Source organism: Aptenodytes forsteri, unplaced genomic scaffold (genome assembly GCF_000699145.1).
Source record: "Aptenodytes forsteri isolate BGI_AS27 unplaced genomic scaffold, ASM69914v1 Scaffold54, whole genome shotgun sequence".
In the NCBI taxonomy this organism is placed as follows: Eukaryota; Metazoa; Chordata; class Aves; order Sphenisciformes; family Spheniscidae; genus Aptenodytes; species Aptenodytes forsteri.
Window position 1 is genome coordinate 9,672,126 of NW_008796044.1, and position 11,541 is coordinate 9,683,666.

General features: G+C 48.3%; 1 protein-coding gene across 1 annotated transcript in view; it reads left to right on the forward strand.

Annotated features, from left to right (window-relative positions):
* Positions 1-212: 212 nt before the first annotated feature.
* Positions 213-11,541, forward strand: part of LOC103904341 (serine protease inhibitor Kazal-type 5-like) — a 13,509-nt gene continuing 2,180 nt past the window's right edge. The window contains exons 1-9 of the mRNA XM_009285773.2: positions 213-224; positions 1,580-1,707; positions 1,884-1,935; positions 4,341-4,471; positions 5,081-5,162; positions 5,678-5,745; positions 6,618-6,708; positions 9,151-9,278; positions 9,645-9,708. Of these exons, the coding sequence (XP_009284048.2) occupies positions 213-224; positions 1,580-1,707; positions 1,884-1,935; positions 4,341-4,471; positions 5,081-5,162; positions 5,678-5,745; positions 6,618-6,708; positions 9,151-9,278; positions 9,645-9,708 (756 nt within the window). The remainder of the gene's footprint in view (positions 225-1,579; positions 1,708-1,883; positions 1,936-4,340; positions 4,472-5,080; positions 5,163-5,677; positions 5,746-6,617; positions 6,709-9,150; positions 9,279-9,644; positions 9,709-11,541) is intronic.

The following is an 11,541-nucleotide window of genomic DNA, read 5'->3' on the forward strand; positions in this document are numbered from 1 at the left end:
GTGTTTCCTTGTCTGCGGTGTGGGAAATGCTGGCTTGGCCGATGTGGAAGGGCCTGGCGATGTGTCTGCAATGGGAGCAGGGCAAACATGCTCTGCCTCGGCAAGAGGGTCCGAAGCAGCGTGAGGCTTTGTGCCATCCATGAGCATAAAAGAAACTAAAACTCCTCGCGCCTCCTCCCAGGCAATCTAGTCCCTATCAGGCAATTACCGACATGGCACATATGGTCTGTGCCTGACCCAGAGTATAGGCTAAGGAGGATACCTGCCTATTTATAAGGCACACCATTGGCATCTGACAAATAATTAATAACAATGATGGTGCCTGTGAGCTGTGACTAGGGCAGGGTGTGGGAGCAGGCTGGCTCTAATTGTCCCTTGTTTATCTTGTTGATGCACCTAGCTGGTTTCTTTTACCCATAGCTGTTTTTCTAAGTAGCAGGTCTTTATGTGGAGGGACTTGCCTTTTTGAGCCTTGGGTTTTTATTCTAGGCAGGAGTGAATTGGTTTCCATCAGATAGCGTTGGTTGCAGTGATGTATTTTTTTTTTTTTTTACATTTGGTTAAGCAGGGTAGCTTTCTAGCTCTTGTGCGTCTGGGCAATTTAAAGGCTTTGTAAAGCATAGCTGTCCTAAGGGAAAGCTTTTTTAAACACCTGACTTGCCAAAGTGTGGTCCTGAAGGCAGAAGGACAGTTTTACAGTGTCAGGAAGAGACGTATGCTGAATTTCTTTGTTCAGCCACAGGTTTTCTGTCTGGCTTTTGGCAAGTAATTTTCTGGACTTGACTTCCCCATCTGCAGAGCTAGGATAAGTTATCAAACCATCTCCTTTACACAATGTGAGGGGTGGAAAAAATGCAGATCACATGGCAGATAACCTTAAAAGTGCTGCGTAAAGGATCCTAAAGGCTTCATATGTAGCATGTGTTTCTTATGCTACAAACCTGCTTGCGTGTCCTGAAAGTCAAAGGAAATATGTTCAGAGGAAATTAAAGACCAGACTGAAATGCTTAAGCAGGTTTTGCTACAAAAGCCTTTTGTGAAAGAGTGCTTTGCTTCAGTTAATGCATAATGTCATGTTAAATGGAAGGTAAAAATGCCCACCTCTTACTCTAGCATACCTGGAAAGAGGGTGTACAAGAATTTTTTTTTAATGCCTGCAGCTTCATCTTTTTACTGTGCATAGATTTTAAAATTCTTGGTAGTGTGTTCATTCATAAGAGATGGGAAAACTGATTTCCTCCTTCAAAATTCACTAAGAAATTGTTGCTTTTATACTTAGAGCAAAACCTAGGTCCTTTGGGCAGGCTCTTGCATGTCTTATCTATTAGAAATAAGACTACCCAGGATGCAAAAGACAAATGTGCTCATCTAAACATATGGATTTATTTGTTTTATGTTGCGTGCTATAGTTTAAGAGAACACATCAGGCAAACTATGGTTTTCCACTGAGTTATGCCTCAAGGAAATGAAACAGTGTGAAACGTAATTCATTGGTGTATAATTCTTTGTGGATTTGTGGGAGATGCATCTCTCTCTGTCAGCATATCTGTGACAACCCATGTTTTTGGTGCTTCCACAGGATGACTGCAGAGAGTTTTGGGATCTCTTCGAGAAAGGGAAACTTTCCTGCACCAGAGAAAATGACCCTGTCCGGGATTCCTCTGGGAAGCAACACAGCAATAAGTGCATCATGTGTGCAGAGAAGTTGTGAGTAGAGGAAAAAACAGCTTTTTTGGTTAGATTGAGAAAGCGGCTGTTGGAGTGACCCGGCTGCTGATGCCAGTGGACGGGATCACTCGCTCCTCCTCCAGCCGGTGGCAGGGAAAACCTCTTGCTCCCTGGAGCACTGTGGTGTTCACTTTCTCATCTTGCTTCTCTTACAGCAAAAGGGAGAATGAGCAGAAGTTATCTAAAAACAGACAAGGAAAAGATAAGGTGAGATTAAAGTATTAGGTAGGTCAATATAAAACTTTATTGGATTTTCACCCAAGATGGAGAAAAGACAACATTATTCTACTGAGTTGCTCTGTCTCTACTGATTTAACTTTGAGATCCACTTTCCTTTCCCTCCTTATTTCTTGTTCACTTGGGGGATTCAAGAGCGTGAACAACTTGCCTGAATGTTATGGTCTATCCCACTGACCTGTGGATTTAGGGACAGGCAAATCCCATCAGAATAAGAAACTGGCTGTGCTGTACTGTCCTGAAACCTGGCTCAAGGGTGGAGAAGCCAGTGCTGCTGAGGGTGCTAATTAGGTTAAAATGAAAAATCTGGGTGAAAAACTCTGAAAAGTTCAAGACATCATTATATTCTGGGAGGAGAGCTCAGCCCTGCGCTATCTCCATGGGCCTGTAGCTCAGTTTTTAGCTTTTCTCATTGGAAACTGTTCTCACCATGCTGCCATTTGCCACCTTTGCCCTGCCACCCTGCAGCCACTGTGCCCCTGTGCACTGATGCTTTCCTGGCAAAAGCAGTTCTGTAAGAGGGGGGAAGAAAGTCCCTTTCCAACACTTACCTTTCGATTTCTGCCATGGCAGGGACTGGTGTGGTCCCCTTAAGCTCAAATCTTGGGGATAATCCTGTTTCAGTGCTTTTCCTAAAGATTTTGGCACAAAGAAATGAAAGTGTGGGTGAAATTTGCTGATGGCAAAGCTGGGAGGGAGGATCAGCAGGGGAGGATCAGCAGATCACTCAGGACTAATTGGATAGTGCTGAGGCCTGGAGTAATAGAAATAAGATAAAATGTAATAACAGTGCAAGATCACAGAGCCAGTGATTAACAAGAATTCCTGCTTGTTAGAATTCCTTACTGTTAGAAGTGACAAAGGATAAAGCCCTGCATTAGTGGGTCAGGGGTGCGACAGGCCATGAAAAAGGCAAATGCAAGTCTTGAATGTACTCAGCGAGGTTTTTGCAGCAGAGGTCGGGAAGTTAACAGAGCTCCAGAAATGCTAGTTCAAAGGAAGACCATTTGAGAGGCTACTAGGGGAAGGCAGATCCGTCTTGGAGACGGAGGATCGGGGTGCTGGGCTGGTCACAGGGATGGAGGCACAGAGGGGCTGGGAGAGCTTTTCCGGGCTTGTTGGGGAGGGAAAGCATTGCCTGAACTGCACAGGGGTGTGAGCACACGCTGGTGATGGGGAGAAGCAGTGAGCCTCTCGGGCAGCCCCTCTGAGGTGGGGTGCGACATTTATTTCTGATGGGAGCAATGCAATGTGGCTGCTGACCACAGCAGGTGCAGGCTCATCCTGCGCTGGATCATCTCTCTCCTACCCATGGCTAGTTTGGCTCTAGGGAAATGTGGGGGTTTGTACTGAGTGTTTTGCCAGCGTTAGTCCAGCAGCAAAGCTGAGGTGCCCCGGGTGGGATGCAAGACACAATGCTGGGGAAATCTTCCCCTGGCAGACAGGACGAGGTGCTGGAAACTTCTGAGCGGAGCAAAGGATGAGGTCAGTGACCTGCTAAGGACCTTAATGCAAGCTAGCCAAAACTCCTATGCACAAAATGGGCAGAAAATTGCAAGTATTAAAACCAATTTGTAAAAAAAAAAATAGAGTAAGTGGGATCCAGTTATTTATCTGTACTTGCTGTTTGGAATCTGCTATTGCAGTATCTGAAATAGTTGAAAGTAGGGGGATTGAATGTAGAGTAAGTGGATCCAGTTATTTATCTGTACTTGCTGTTTGGAATCTGCTATTGCAGTATCTGAAATAGTTGAAAGTAGGGGGATTGAATGTTTACATCCATGTTACATAATAGGGGCAAATTAACATAGTTTCTGTACAGCGATTTTGAACAGGGAACAAATTAATCATTCTCTCTCCAAACAACCTTCCACTGCTCATGGTCTATTAAGTATGTTTGCATTGTACTTTTATGTTTTAACTGCTGCTTCTTGATAGACACGTCCCAAAGTGTGGTTGGTTTTGGGGGTACTACTCGCTTTGTAAATGAAATTATTATCTGAGCTACAATCTGGGAAAAGGCTGTAGCTGTGTATTAAGGATGTTGGGAGAAGTGGGAGGGACTTCATTACTGTATTGGTCACATCACTGGCATGCTTTGAATAGCCCGACAAGGAGAATAATAATTAGTTGGACCATACTAGAAAACTCCCAACACGTGCTGTGCAGGCAGAGGGACCCATAATTTTTCTGACTCACTCCTCTGTTTAGATACTAAGTGGCTGGTGCTGCACACCCTCTTCTCTTGCCCACACCCAGGCTCTCCTGTGATGCATTTGTGATGGTTCAATGCTTTCCTGGCAGAAAACCCCACATTTCTAAGATCAATAAGGTGAGGAGGACAGGGTGCCCTAATCGCTGCCTTCTTTCTGCAGGATGACTGCAGTGAGTATCGCTCCCAGTTTGAAGCTGGTGGACGACTGTCCTGCACAAGGGAGAACGACCCTGTTCGGGATTCCTCTGGCAAGCAGCACACCAACAAATGTCTCATGTGTGCTGATAAGTTGTGAGTACAGCTTCCTCTGAGCAACAACAGCAAAGAGGGAAACCTGCTGCTGTGAAACCGCAGCTTCTGCCTGAGGAGCTGCATCTAGGCGATGCCTGGGAGAGAGTCCTGAATCCCAGTGGCCCTCCAAGAGATGCTCTGGCAGTAGGGCTCCGGCCATTGCCCCTTTTCCCACTTCCCTTTCGGCACGAAGGGCCCAGGGGCAGGTGAGAAGCAGCGTGGAGTAGAGGAGGAGAAGCAAGGTTGATAGAGAGCAGCCCCTTTCCCAGGGGACTGTCTGGTGCAAGCAGCTCCTGAGGAGTTTCCCACGTGTGTACTTTGCCTTCCAGATGCTCTCTCTCTCTACATATGCATATGCCCATAGAGCATATGCAGAAGGAGCCCTGATATGAAAGCAGCCACCTGGATCCAGGATGTAGCATACAGTGGGAATGGTGAGGAGAAGGGAGAAGGCTTAGGGGTGGGAATTAGGAACAGGACCACCAGGAACAGGAACTGTGGATGGGGAAGTGGTGCCTAATGGCATGACACTTACTTACAGGGCAGCCCTAGATCCCGGTGGCACTTGCACTGTCATATCACTCTTTTCCTCCTCTCCCCTTCTTTCAGCAAAAAGGAAGCTCAAAGAGGAGGTCAGTCTGGTGGAACTGCCCAGCGCAACAAACCGCTCACTTCGGAGAGAACAAACCAGGTGAGATGGAACTTGGAGCCTGCCCTGAGCTCAGATAAAGGGGCTGGTGAGAGTCTGTGGGATCCTGATGGCCAGGGACTATCTGTGGTTAGCTTGGGGTGACCATGGTGCTTGGGATGCTGGAGCCAGCTAATGATGGGGGAGAAGCAGATTGTATTGCAAAGCCTTGCTAATTTGTGGTGATGGACCTGTGTGTAAGCATACAAAGTGGGCATGTTTGGACCTGACAGAACAGCCCCTCTTGCTTTCCTGATGGTGTGATGCTATATGTGAGATAAAGGGCAGGTTCAGACTCCCCACAGTCCTGTCAGCCCTCAGATGATGACACTTGGTGGGTATTAAAGCCTGTATGGAGCAAGCATCAAACCTGCTTCTCCAGGAACAGCCCTGCAACATCCTAAGTCTGGGAGGAGGAGGGGGGGAGGACAGGAGCTGCTTTAGCTTTGCTTCTTCTCTAGTTGTATAAAAGTTGTTTCTATGCTTGGTTGTTGAATGTGATCCTGCCCCTTTTGCAGAAGAGCTGCGGTGGTTCAGGATCACAGCAGGGTGTGAATGAGAGACGTCCCTTCTCGTCGAACAGAGGGTGAGTACAGCAGCAGCCTGTCCCCCTGACCACCCCACAAGCCCCGGCACTGGTTTCTGCTCCCTTCTACCTACATGTTTTTTTTCCTAGGGGTGGTTAGGAGGTTAATTGGAGCAGGAATAGTTCAGTAGCACGCAAGTGGCACTGCCTGGGATGGAGAATTGAATGCTGCAGTGTTTGGTGCTTAGTACAGCACTTCTCCCCACTGGCTAAGCCGGTGATGGGGAAGAGATGTGTAGAGTGGGGCATGTTTTTCATGCAAGCAAAGCAACCCTTGCTCCTTTTTGTCCTTGACTTTCCTGTGCACGAAGCACCAGTGATTGCTGTGCTCAAAATCCTTCTCAGGACACCTTTGCTCAGCAAACCCTGTCTCCTGACAGGGCATGTCTGCTGCCTGGCCCTGGCTCATCTTCACCCGCTGGCTCAGAGGCAGTGCCTGACGCACCATGTGCTTTCTGGGCACTGGTGAGGCACTCCTGTTTGTTTTATAGCTGCTGGACCTGGGCAGGACTCGGTGCTTTTTCAGAGCCTTTGCTGGGGAGCTCTGAGATTTCTTGCTTTTGGCTCCTGTAGTCCCTTCATCTCCCCACCCACCAAGCAATGCTGGTGGACAGACAGGGTTGCAGAGACCTGGGGTGGTCATTCACTTGGGTTGTGCAGAGGGCAAGGTTTGTCCTGCTGTTGGCTGCCTCCCTGTTAGCATGTGGCTGGGGGGCTTCTTGCCCTCTCCTCTCTTGGTGGGTGGGTGCTTCCATAGTGCAAGCAGGTCCCCAAGGGCTGTGGGGGTTTGTGGGGAGGGTGGGTTCACACTGTGCTCCCCCTGTTCTGGAGGGGTGTGATGAGCTGCCTCTCTGCTCTCTCTCCCTGACAAGCCCACAAGGAAATATGGCTCAGAGCGGCAGGAACTGCAACCTGGCACCTGGCCACAAGGCGCAGAACAGAGACACCGACACCTACCAGCTGGTAAACCCACCTCCTGCATCTCGGATGGCATCTGCATGGGCAGAAACAGGGACCTGTCCTGTTGGGTGCTCCTTCACTGGTGCTGAGCCCCTGCTGGCTCCTTTCCCAGCAGCTGCTCCCATTCCTGCTGTGACCCTAAAGCTTCTCACTTGGCCTCATGTCCTTGGAAGGGTTTGAATGAGTGAAAGCATCCGTATCTCGATGCTAGCCCCTGTATCCCCCGGCACTGAAGCAGAGGGAAGGGGAGCAGGGCTGGATGTGCCCATACAGGACCCTTCTAAGCCAGTTTTGCTTCTGGTGTTGGTTCCTTATGGAAGTACATCAGCTATGAGGGTACTGGCCTTGAGCTCTGGCTACGTGTGGGGCAGGCATCCAGCCTAAGTGGGGCAAGGAGTGCCACCCCTCACATGTTGACAAGGTGCTGAGTCAAAGGCCGTGGCTGGAGCAGGGTGATGGAGCTGACCAGGGGATGAGGACAAGGTTTGGCAGGGGAGGGAGTGCTAAAGGGGGAAACACTTGAGTGATAGATGTGTATGGAATAAGATGGGAGGAAGATGAAGGTGTCTGCCTTCCCTTGTCTCCACAAAAAGAAAATGCAGTAGTTTCATTGAAGCTAAAAGTGGAAAACATGAAACTAATAAGAGAAAATAAGTTACCATAAAAAGAGAGGCTAAACTGTGGATCTCGCTGTCACAGGGTGTTGTCAAGGGCTAGGATGGTTAAAAAAAATGACCTGATGTTTTAATCCCTCCAGCATTTGTATGCAGTAATTTAAATAACGTTTTGGCAATGTGTTTCTGTGGGGCTGGAGGGACCTTACTATGAACTGCCTTAACTCTCTCTGAAGCCCCTGTCACTGACCACTTCTAGAAAAGGGATAACTGAGTAAAAAAAAATCCTGGTAGGTGGTTCAGGTACAGCAATTTTGATGCATTCCAGAGGAAACATTAGGCGTAATAACTCCAGTCTGTCTCAGGGTTTAGTGGTATTTCCTGGTAGCACTGGGGGAGGAGTGGATGCTGATGAGCCTGACTGATGAGAGGTGATTCAGAGAGCAAATCTGCTCCTCTCCTCTTTCCAGGGCCACCCGTGGGTTTTGTCACAGGCAGCTCCAACTCCCCAGAGCCAAAGGAGTGGTGGTACTGGCTGCTGGGACCTGTGATATGTGGGGCTGCTGGTGGGGTGGCTGCCTGCCCTGGCAGTAATGCAGGCACACGGGTCATACTGCAGGCAGCAATGTCTTGCACATAGGAAGGCATCTAGCAGTGAATTGCAAAGGTCAGTGTTGTCTGCTTTCATGTCATCAGTAATTACCCAGATGAGAGAGGAAGCAGCACATTAATGAAATTAGCAAGTGATGCTTAACCAGCAGGTGCTATCACAGCACCCCAATGTCACCAACCCCCCCGTGCCGCCTGGCATGAAACCTTCCTTCCCTGTGGTGCTTCCTGCCCCATGGTGCTGTTGATAAACCATCAGTTTGTGCTAAATGGTGCATCTCTAGGTGGGACAGGAGGCCGAATGTCCTCTCCGTCCCAGCTGCAGCTCTCTTCTGATTGCACCATTTGCAGTTGTTGCAACATGTCTTATAGCACCCGGAGAAGGGGATGGGAACCCATTAGTCACTCCTCATCTTGGTCTTTTTTCAACACCTGGAACAGAGGTGGGTGGCCAGGCTGAGGAAGGGGCTGTGTGTGTGCCAGGGAACAGGCTGTGGTATCTCTGACCTCTGCTGTTTGAAATTTGCTATGACTCTGCAAGCACCTGCCCTGGTGTCCTTGTAGGGTGGAGACCTAAGTGTGAGAGGCTTTTTGGGGTCCCCAAAGGCCACTCCTTCTGTTATGAGTTTGTCCTGGTTGTGCCACGTGTGGTTTGTAAGGAAAGCTGTGTCTAAATGTTCCTGTTGTCATGCTCGAGAGGAAACAAGAGGGCACCCTTAATTAGTCATAGCTGCTCATATATGTTTGTGTCTCTGAATTCATTGGGTGTCAGAAGTTGTGCTGCATGTTGCACCGCCCTTGGGCAGTGGGAGTCTGCTGTAGAGGTTTTTCAATAATTTTGGCCAATGGGTTTCATCTTTGTTCTTGGAGATGAAACGGCATCAAAGCCCTGATAAGGAGGACTAGGGACAGGTAGCAGAAGTTTTCATCTTCTTGTGGATCCCTGGTGAGAGAAATAAACCTGCCCTGGACCAATGTGCCAAGGTGGATCAGATGAATGAGTCTGTGCCGGGCAGGGAGGGCTCTGTCCCCAAAAGCTTGGCTGGCTGGTCCTACAAGAGACACTAGATCTTTACAAGCCTGGCCTTGCTGGAGGTGTGGTGGATGTGCTGCAGGGCAGAGGGGCCCCATGGCAAGGCTTGGTTTGTAAGCGCTTTTAAGTCACGTAAAGGAGGATCTTGCAAGTGAACCAGCACCAAATGTGATTTCTTTCTCTCTTCAGCTGGACTGTGATCGAATTCTGCACGGGGTAAAGGGTGGAAGGATTTTCTGCAGCAAATCCTCACAACCAGTCTGTGGCACTGATGGGAAAACATACAAAAATGAATGTGACTTGTGTTCAGCTGCCATGTGAGTAGGCGGAGAGATTTCAGTAATACAGGGCCATCCACCATTCCCAAGTGTCTTTTGCAGCACAGTGTTTGTTTTGATATATCATGACTCACTATCAAGTGTGTCCTTGGTGCCTTGCTGTTAAGCAAACATAGATCAAAATGCCTGAGATTAATCTGATGACAGCTAATTAAGATACATAAGTTTCCAGAGTCCCCTATTCCCTTTCTGCCAGATCATAAGATTGTTTGGGGAGTAATAAATGAGATCATATTGGAAGTAGCATCAAGGTATTAAGGAGTCCACAGAGGACTGTCATGCCGATGGCAGAGAGCTGTGGCATTGCAAGTGAATAATAAGCAATGTCTTGTCCTCCCTTTGCAGGAGAGCTTCAAACTACATCACGGTAAACTATCGAGGTGAATGCCGAAAGCCTGCACCTGAAGTGGTAAGTGGCATGCCATGGCTGGGCTGGGGAAACATCAATCTCTTCCTTTCCCCTTGTGAAACTCCGCTCTTGGCACCATCTCAGCTTGGGGGGGCCTGATCTGGGCAGCCACAGTGGAGAGTGAAAAATGAGAAGTAGTTGGCAGCCAGTCACCAGCTGCCCTGCTGTGCTCTTCAGCAATAGCTGGGGGGGGTCAACACCTTGACCCTGCAGGCAGGTTAACTAACAGGTTAATTGAAAGAACAATTAACTAAACTAATGGGTTAATTAAAGCCATGCTCTGTGGCTGCTCTTCAGCCATGTGGTGCAGCACACTGCAGTACTGTTAGGGTCAGCCTGGGGAGTCCTGCAAGTTGGGAGGGCTCGGCTGTATCGCAGGCTGGGAGGGAAGAGGGGTATTGGAGCCCCCGATCTCCTTTTTTTTCTTTTTTTTTTTCCCCTGGGGTGAGGTGTTGCTGACAGGTGGGAAAAAATGGCCACCCAAAGTGCCTCTTGGCATCCTGTTTCTCACTCCAAGTGTGTGCTGGGGACCCAGCCTGGCCCCCACATCTGTGGCGGGATCATTAGAGCCCCAGGAGTGGGGTGCTCATGGTCCAGATGTTTAAATACAGGTTCAGACTTGGATTTAATATATAACCTGGGCATGGTCTCCATGTTTTACCTAGGCTGTAGGGTAGGAGTGACATGTCTGGGAAAACATCTGGCTTTCCTCTGGGGACTTTGGTGAGGCCAGAAAGACTAGAACTGCATCAACCATAAAGGGCTCATTTCCTAAAAAACATTCAGAGAGATGGTTGGGAAATGAAAATTATTCACTAAGTGGCATACTTGTGGGAAAGGTCTTGAGCCTTGACATCTTGTGTGATCCCATATAGCAGATGAGTTAAATATTTCTCAGTCGTGCTTTGTCTTTCCACCAGTGGCAGCTCGGCAGTCTCCAGCACTTTGATTTGCAGCCAGGGTCTGCGTTCGTGTCTCTTGAGTGTGCGGGATGCCTTGTAACACCCAGGGGGGACTGTCTTCTGTATTGGCATGAACTCTTGAGAAACTGAATATTCATCCCCAGGGGAAATAGTAAGATTTGTTCCCACTCTCCAAACCTGGAGAGAATCAAAATATTGAACCAGCCAAACGGAGAAGTTCTGTAAAGTTTTGGATAGGAGCTTTGGCTTCTGAATATGAATTTGGTATCAATGTGTTTGTAGGCAACAAAGAGCTTTCCTGTGGGATAGCTATCATGCCATAGCATCATGCCATGCCTTCCTCTGCTCAGTGCCAGGATGCCAGCAGATCCCCAAAACACTAAAAAGTAAACATCCCAGCTCCTCTCCCCCTCTTCTGTAAAGCAGCAAAGTGCTCAACTTTGTTTAAAGTTGATGAAATTGTAGCGCGGAGAGAAATAATTTTGCCTGTTATCTTACTGGAGGCCTTCATGTATTGACCTTTAGTGTGATGGAGCCACTCTTGGCTCGTGTATTCTGGGAACGCAGGGAGACCAGGCACTGTGCAAGCCTGTTGGTGACTGTGCTTACACTGCCCAAGACAGATGAGATTTGGTATACTATGACAACTGAAAAATAGAGAGGATTCCCACAAAACTCTGCCTGGTCTGGAATTCCTTACTGGTTTGTGTTTTACCAAGCTGTTACAGCTCTCAAGCCTTTGCAATTAGAGGAATACGCCATTTACTGAAAGTCAGACAGCTTGTAGCTATGTTAAGTATTCCAAGGAGAGTTGAATGCAATTAAAAGGGAAAGTGATGAGTTTTTTCCCTGGGGTAAAAAAAAGCCAACCCCCCCCCCCCCCCGTGCCCGCTCCAGTCAATTCTTTTTA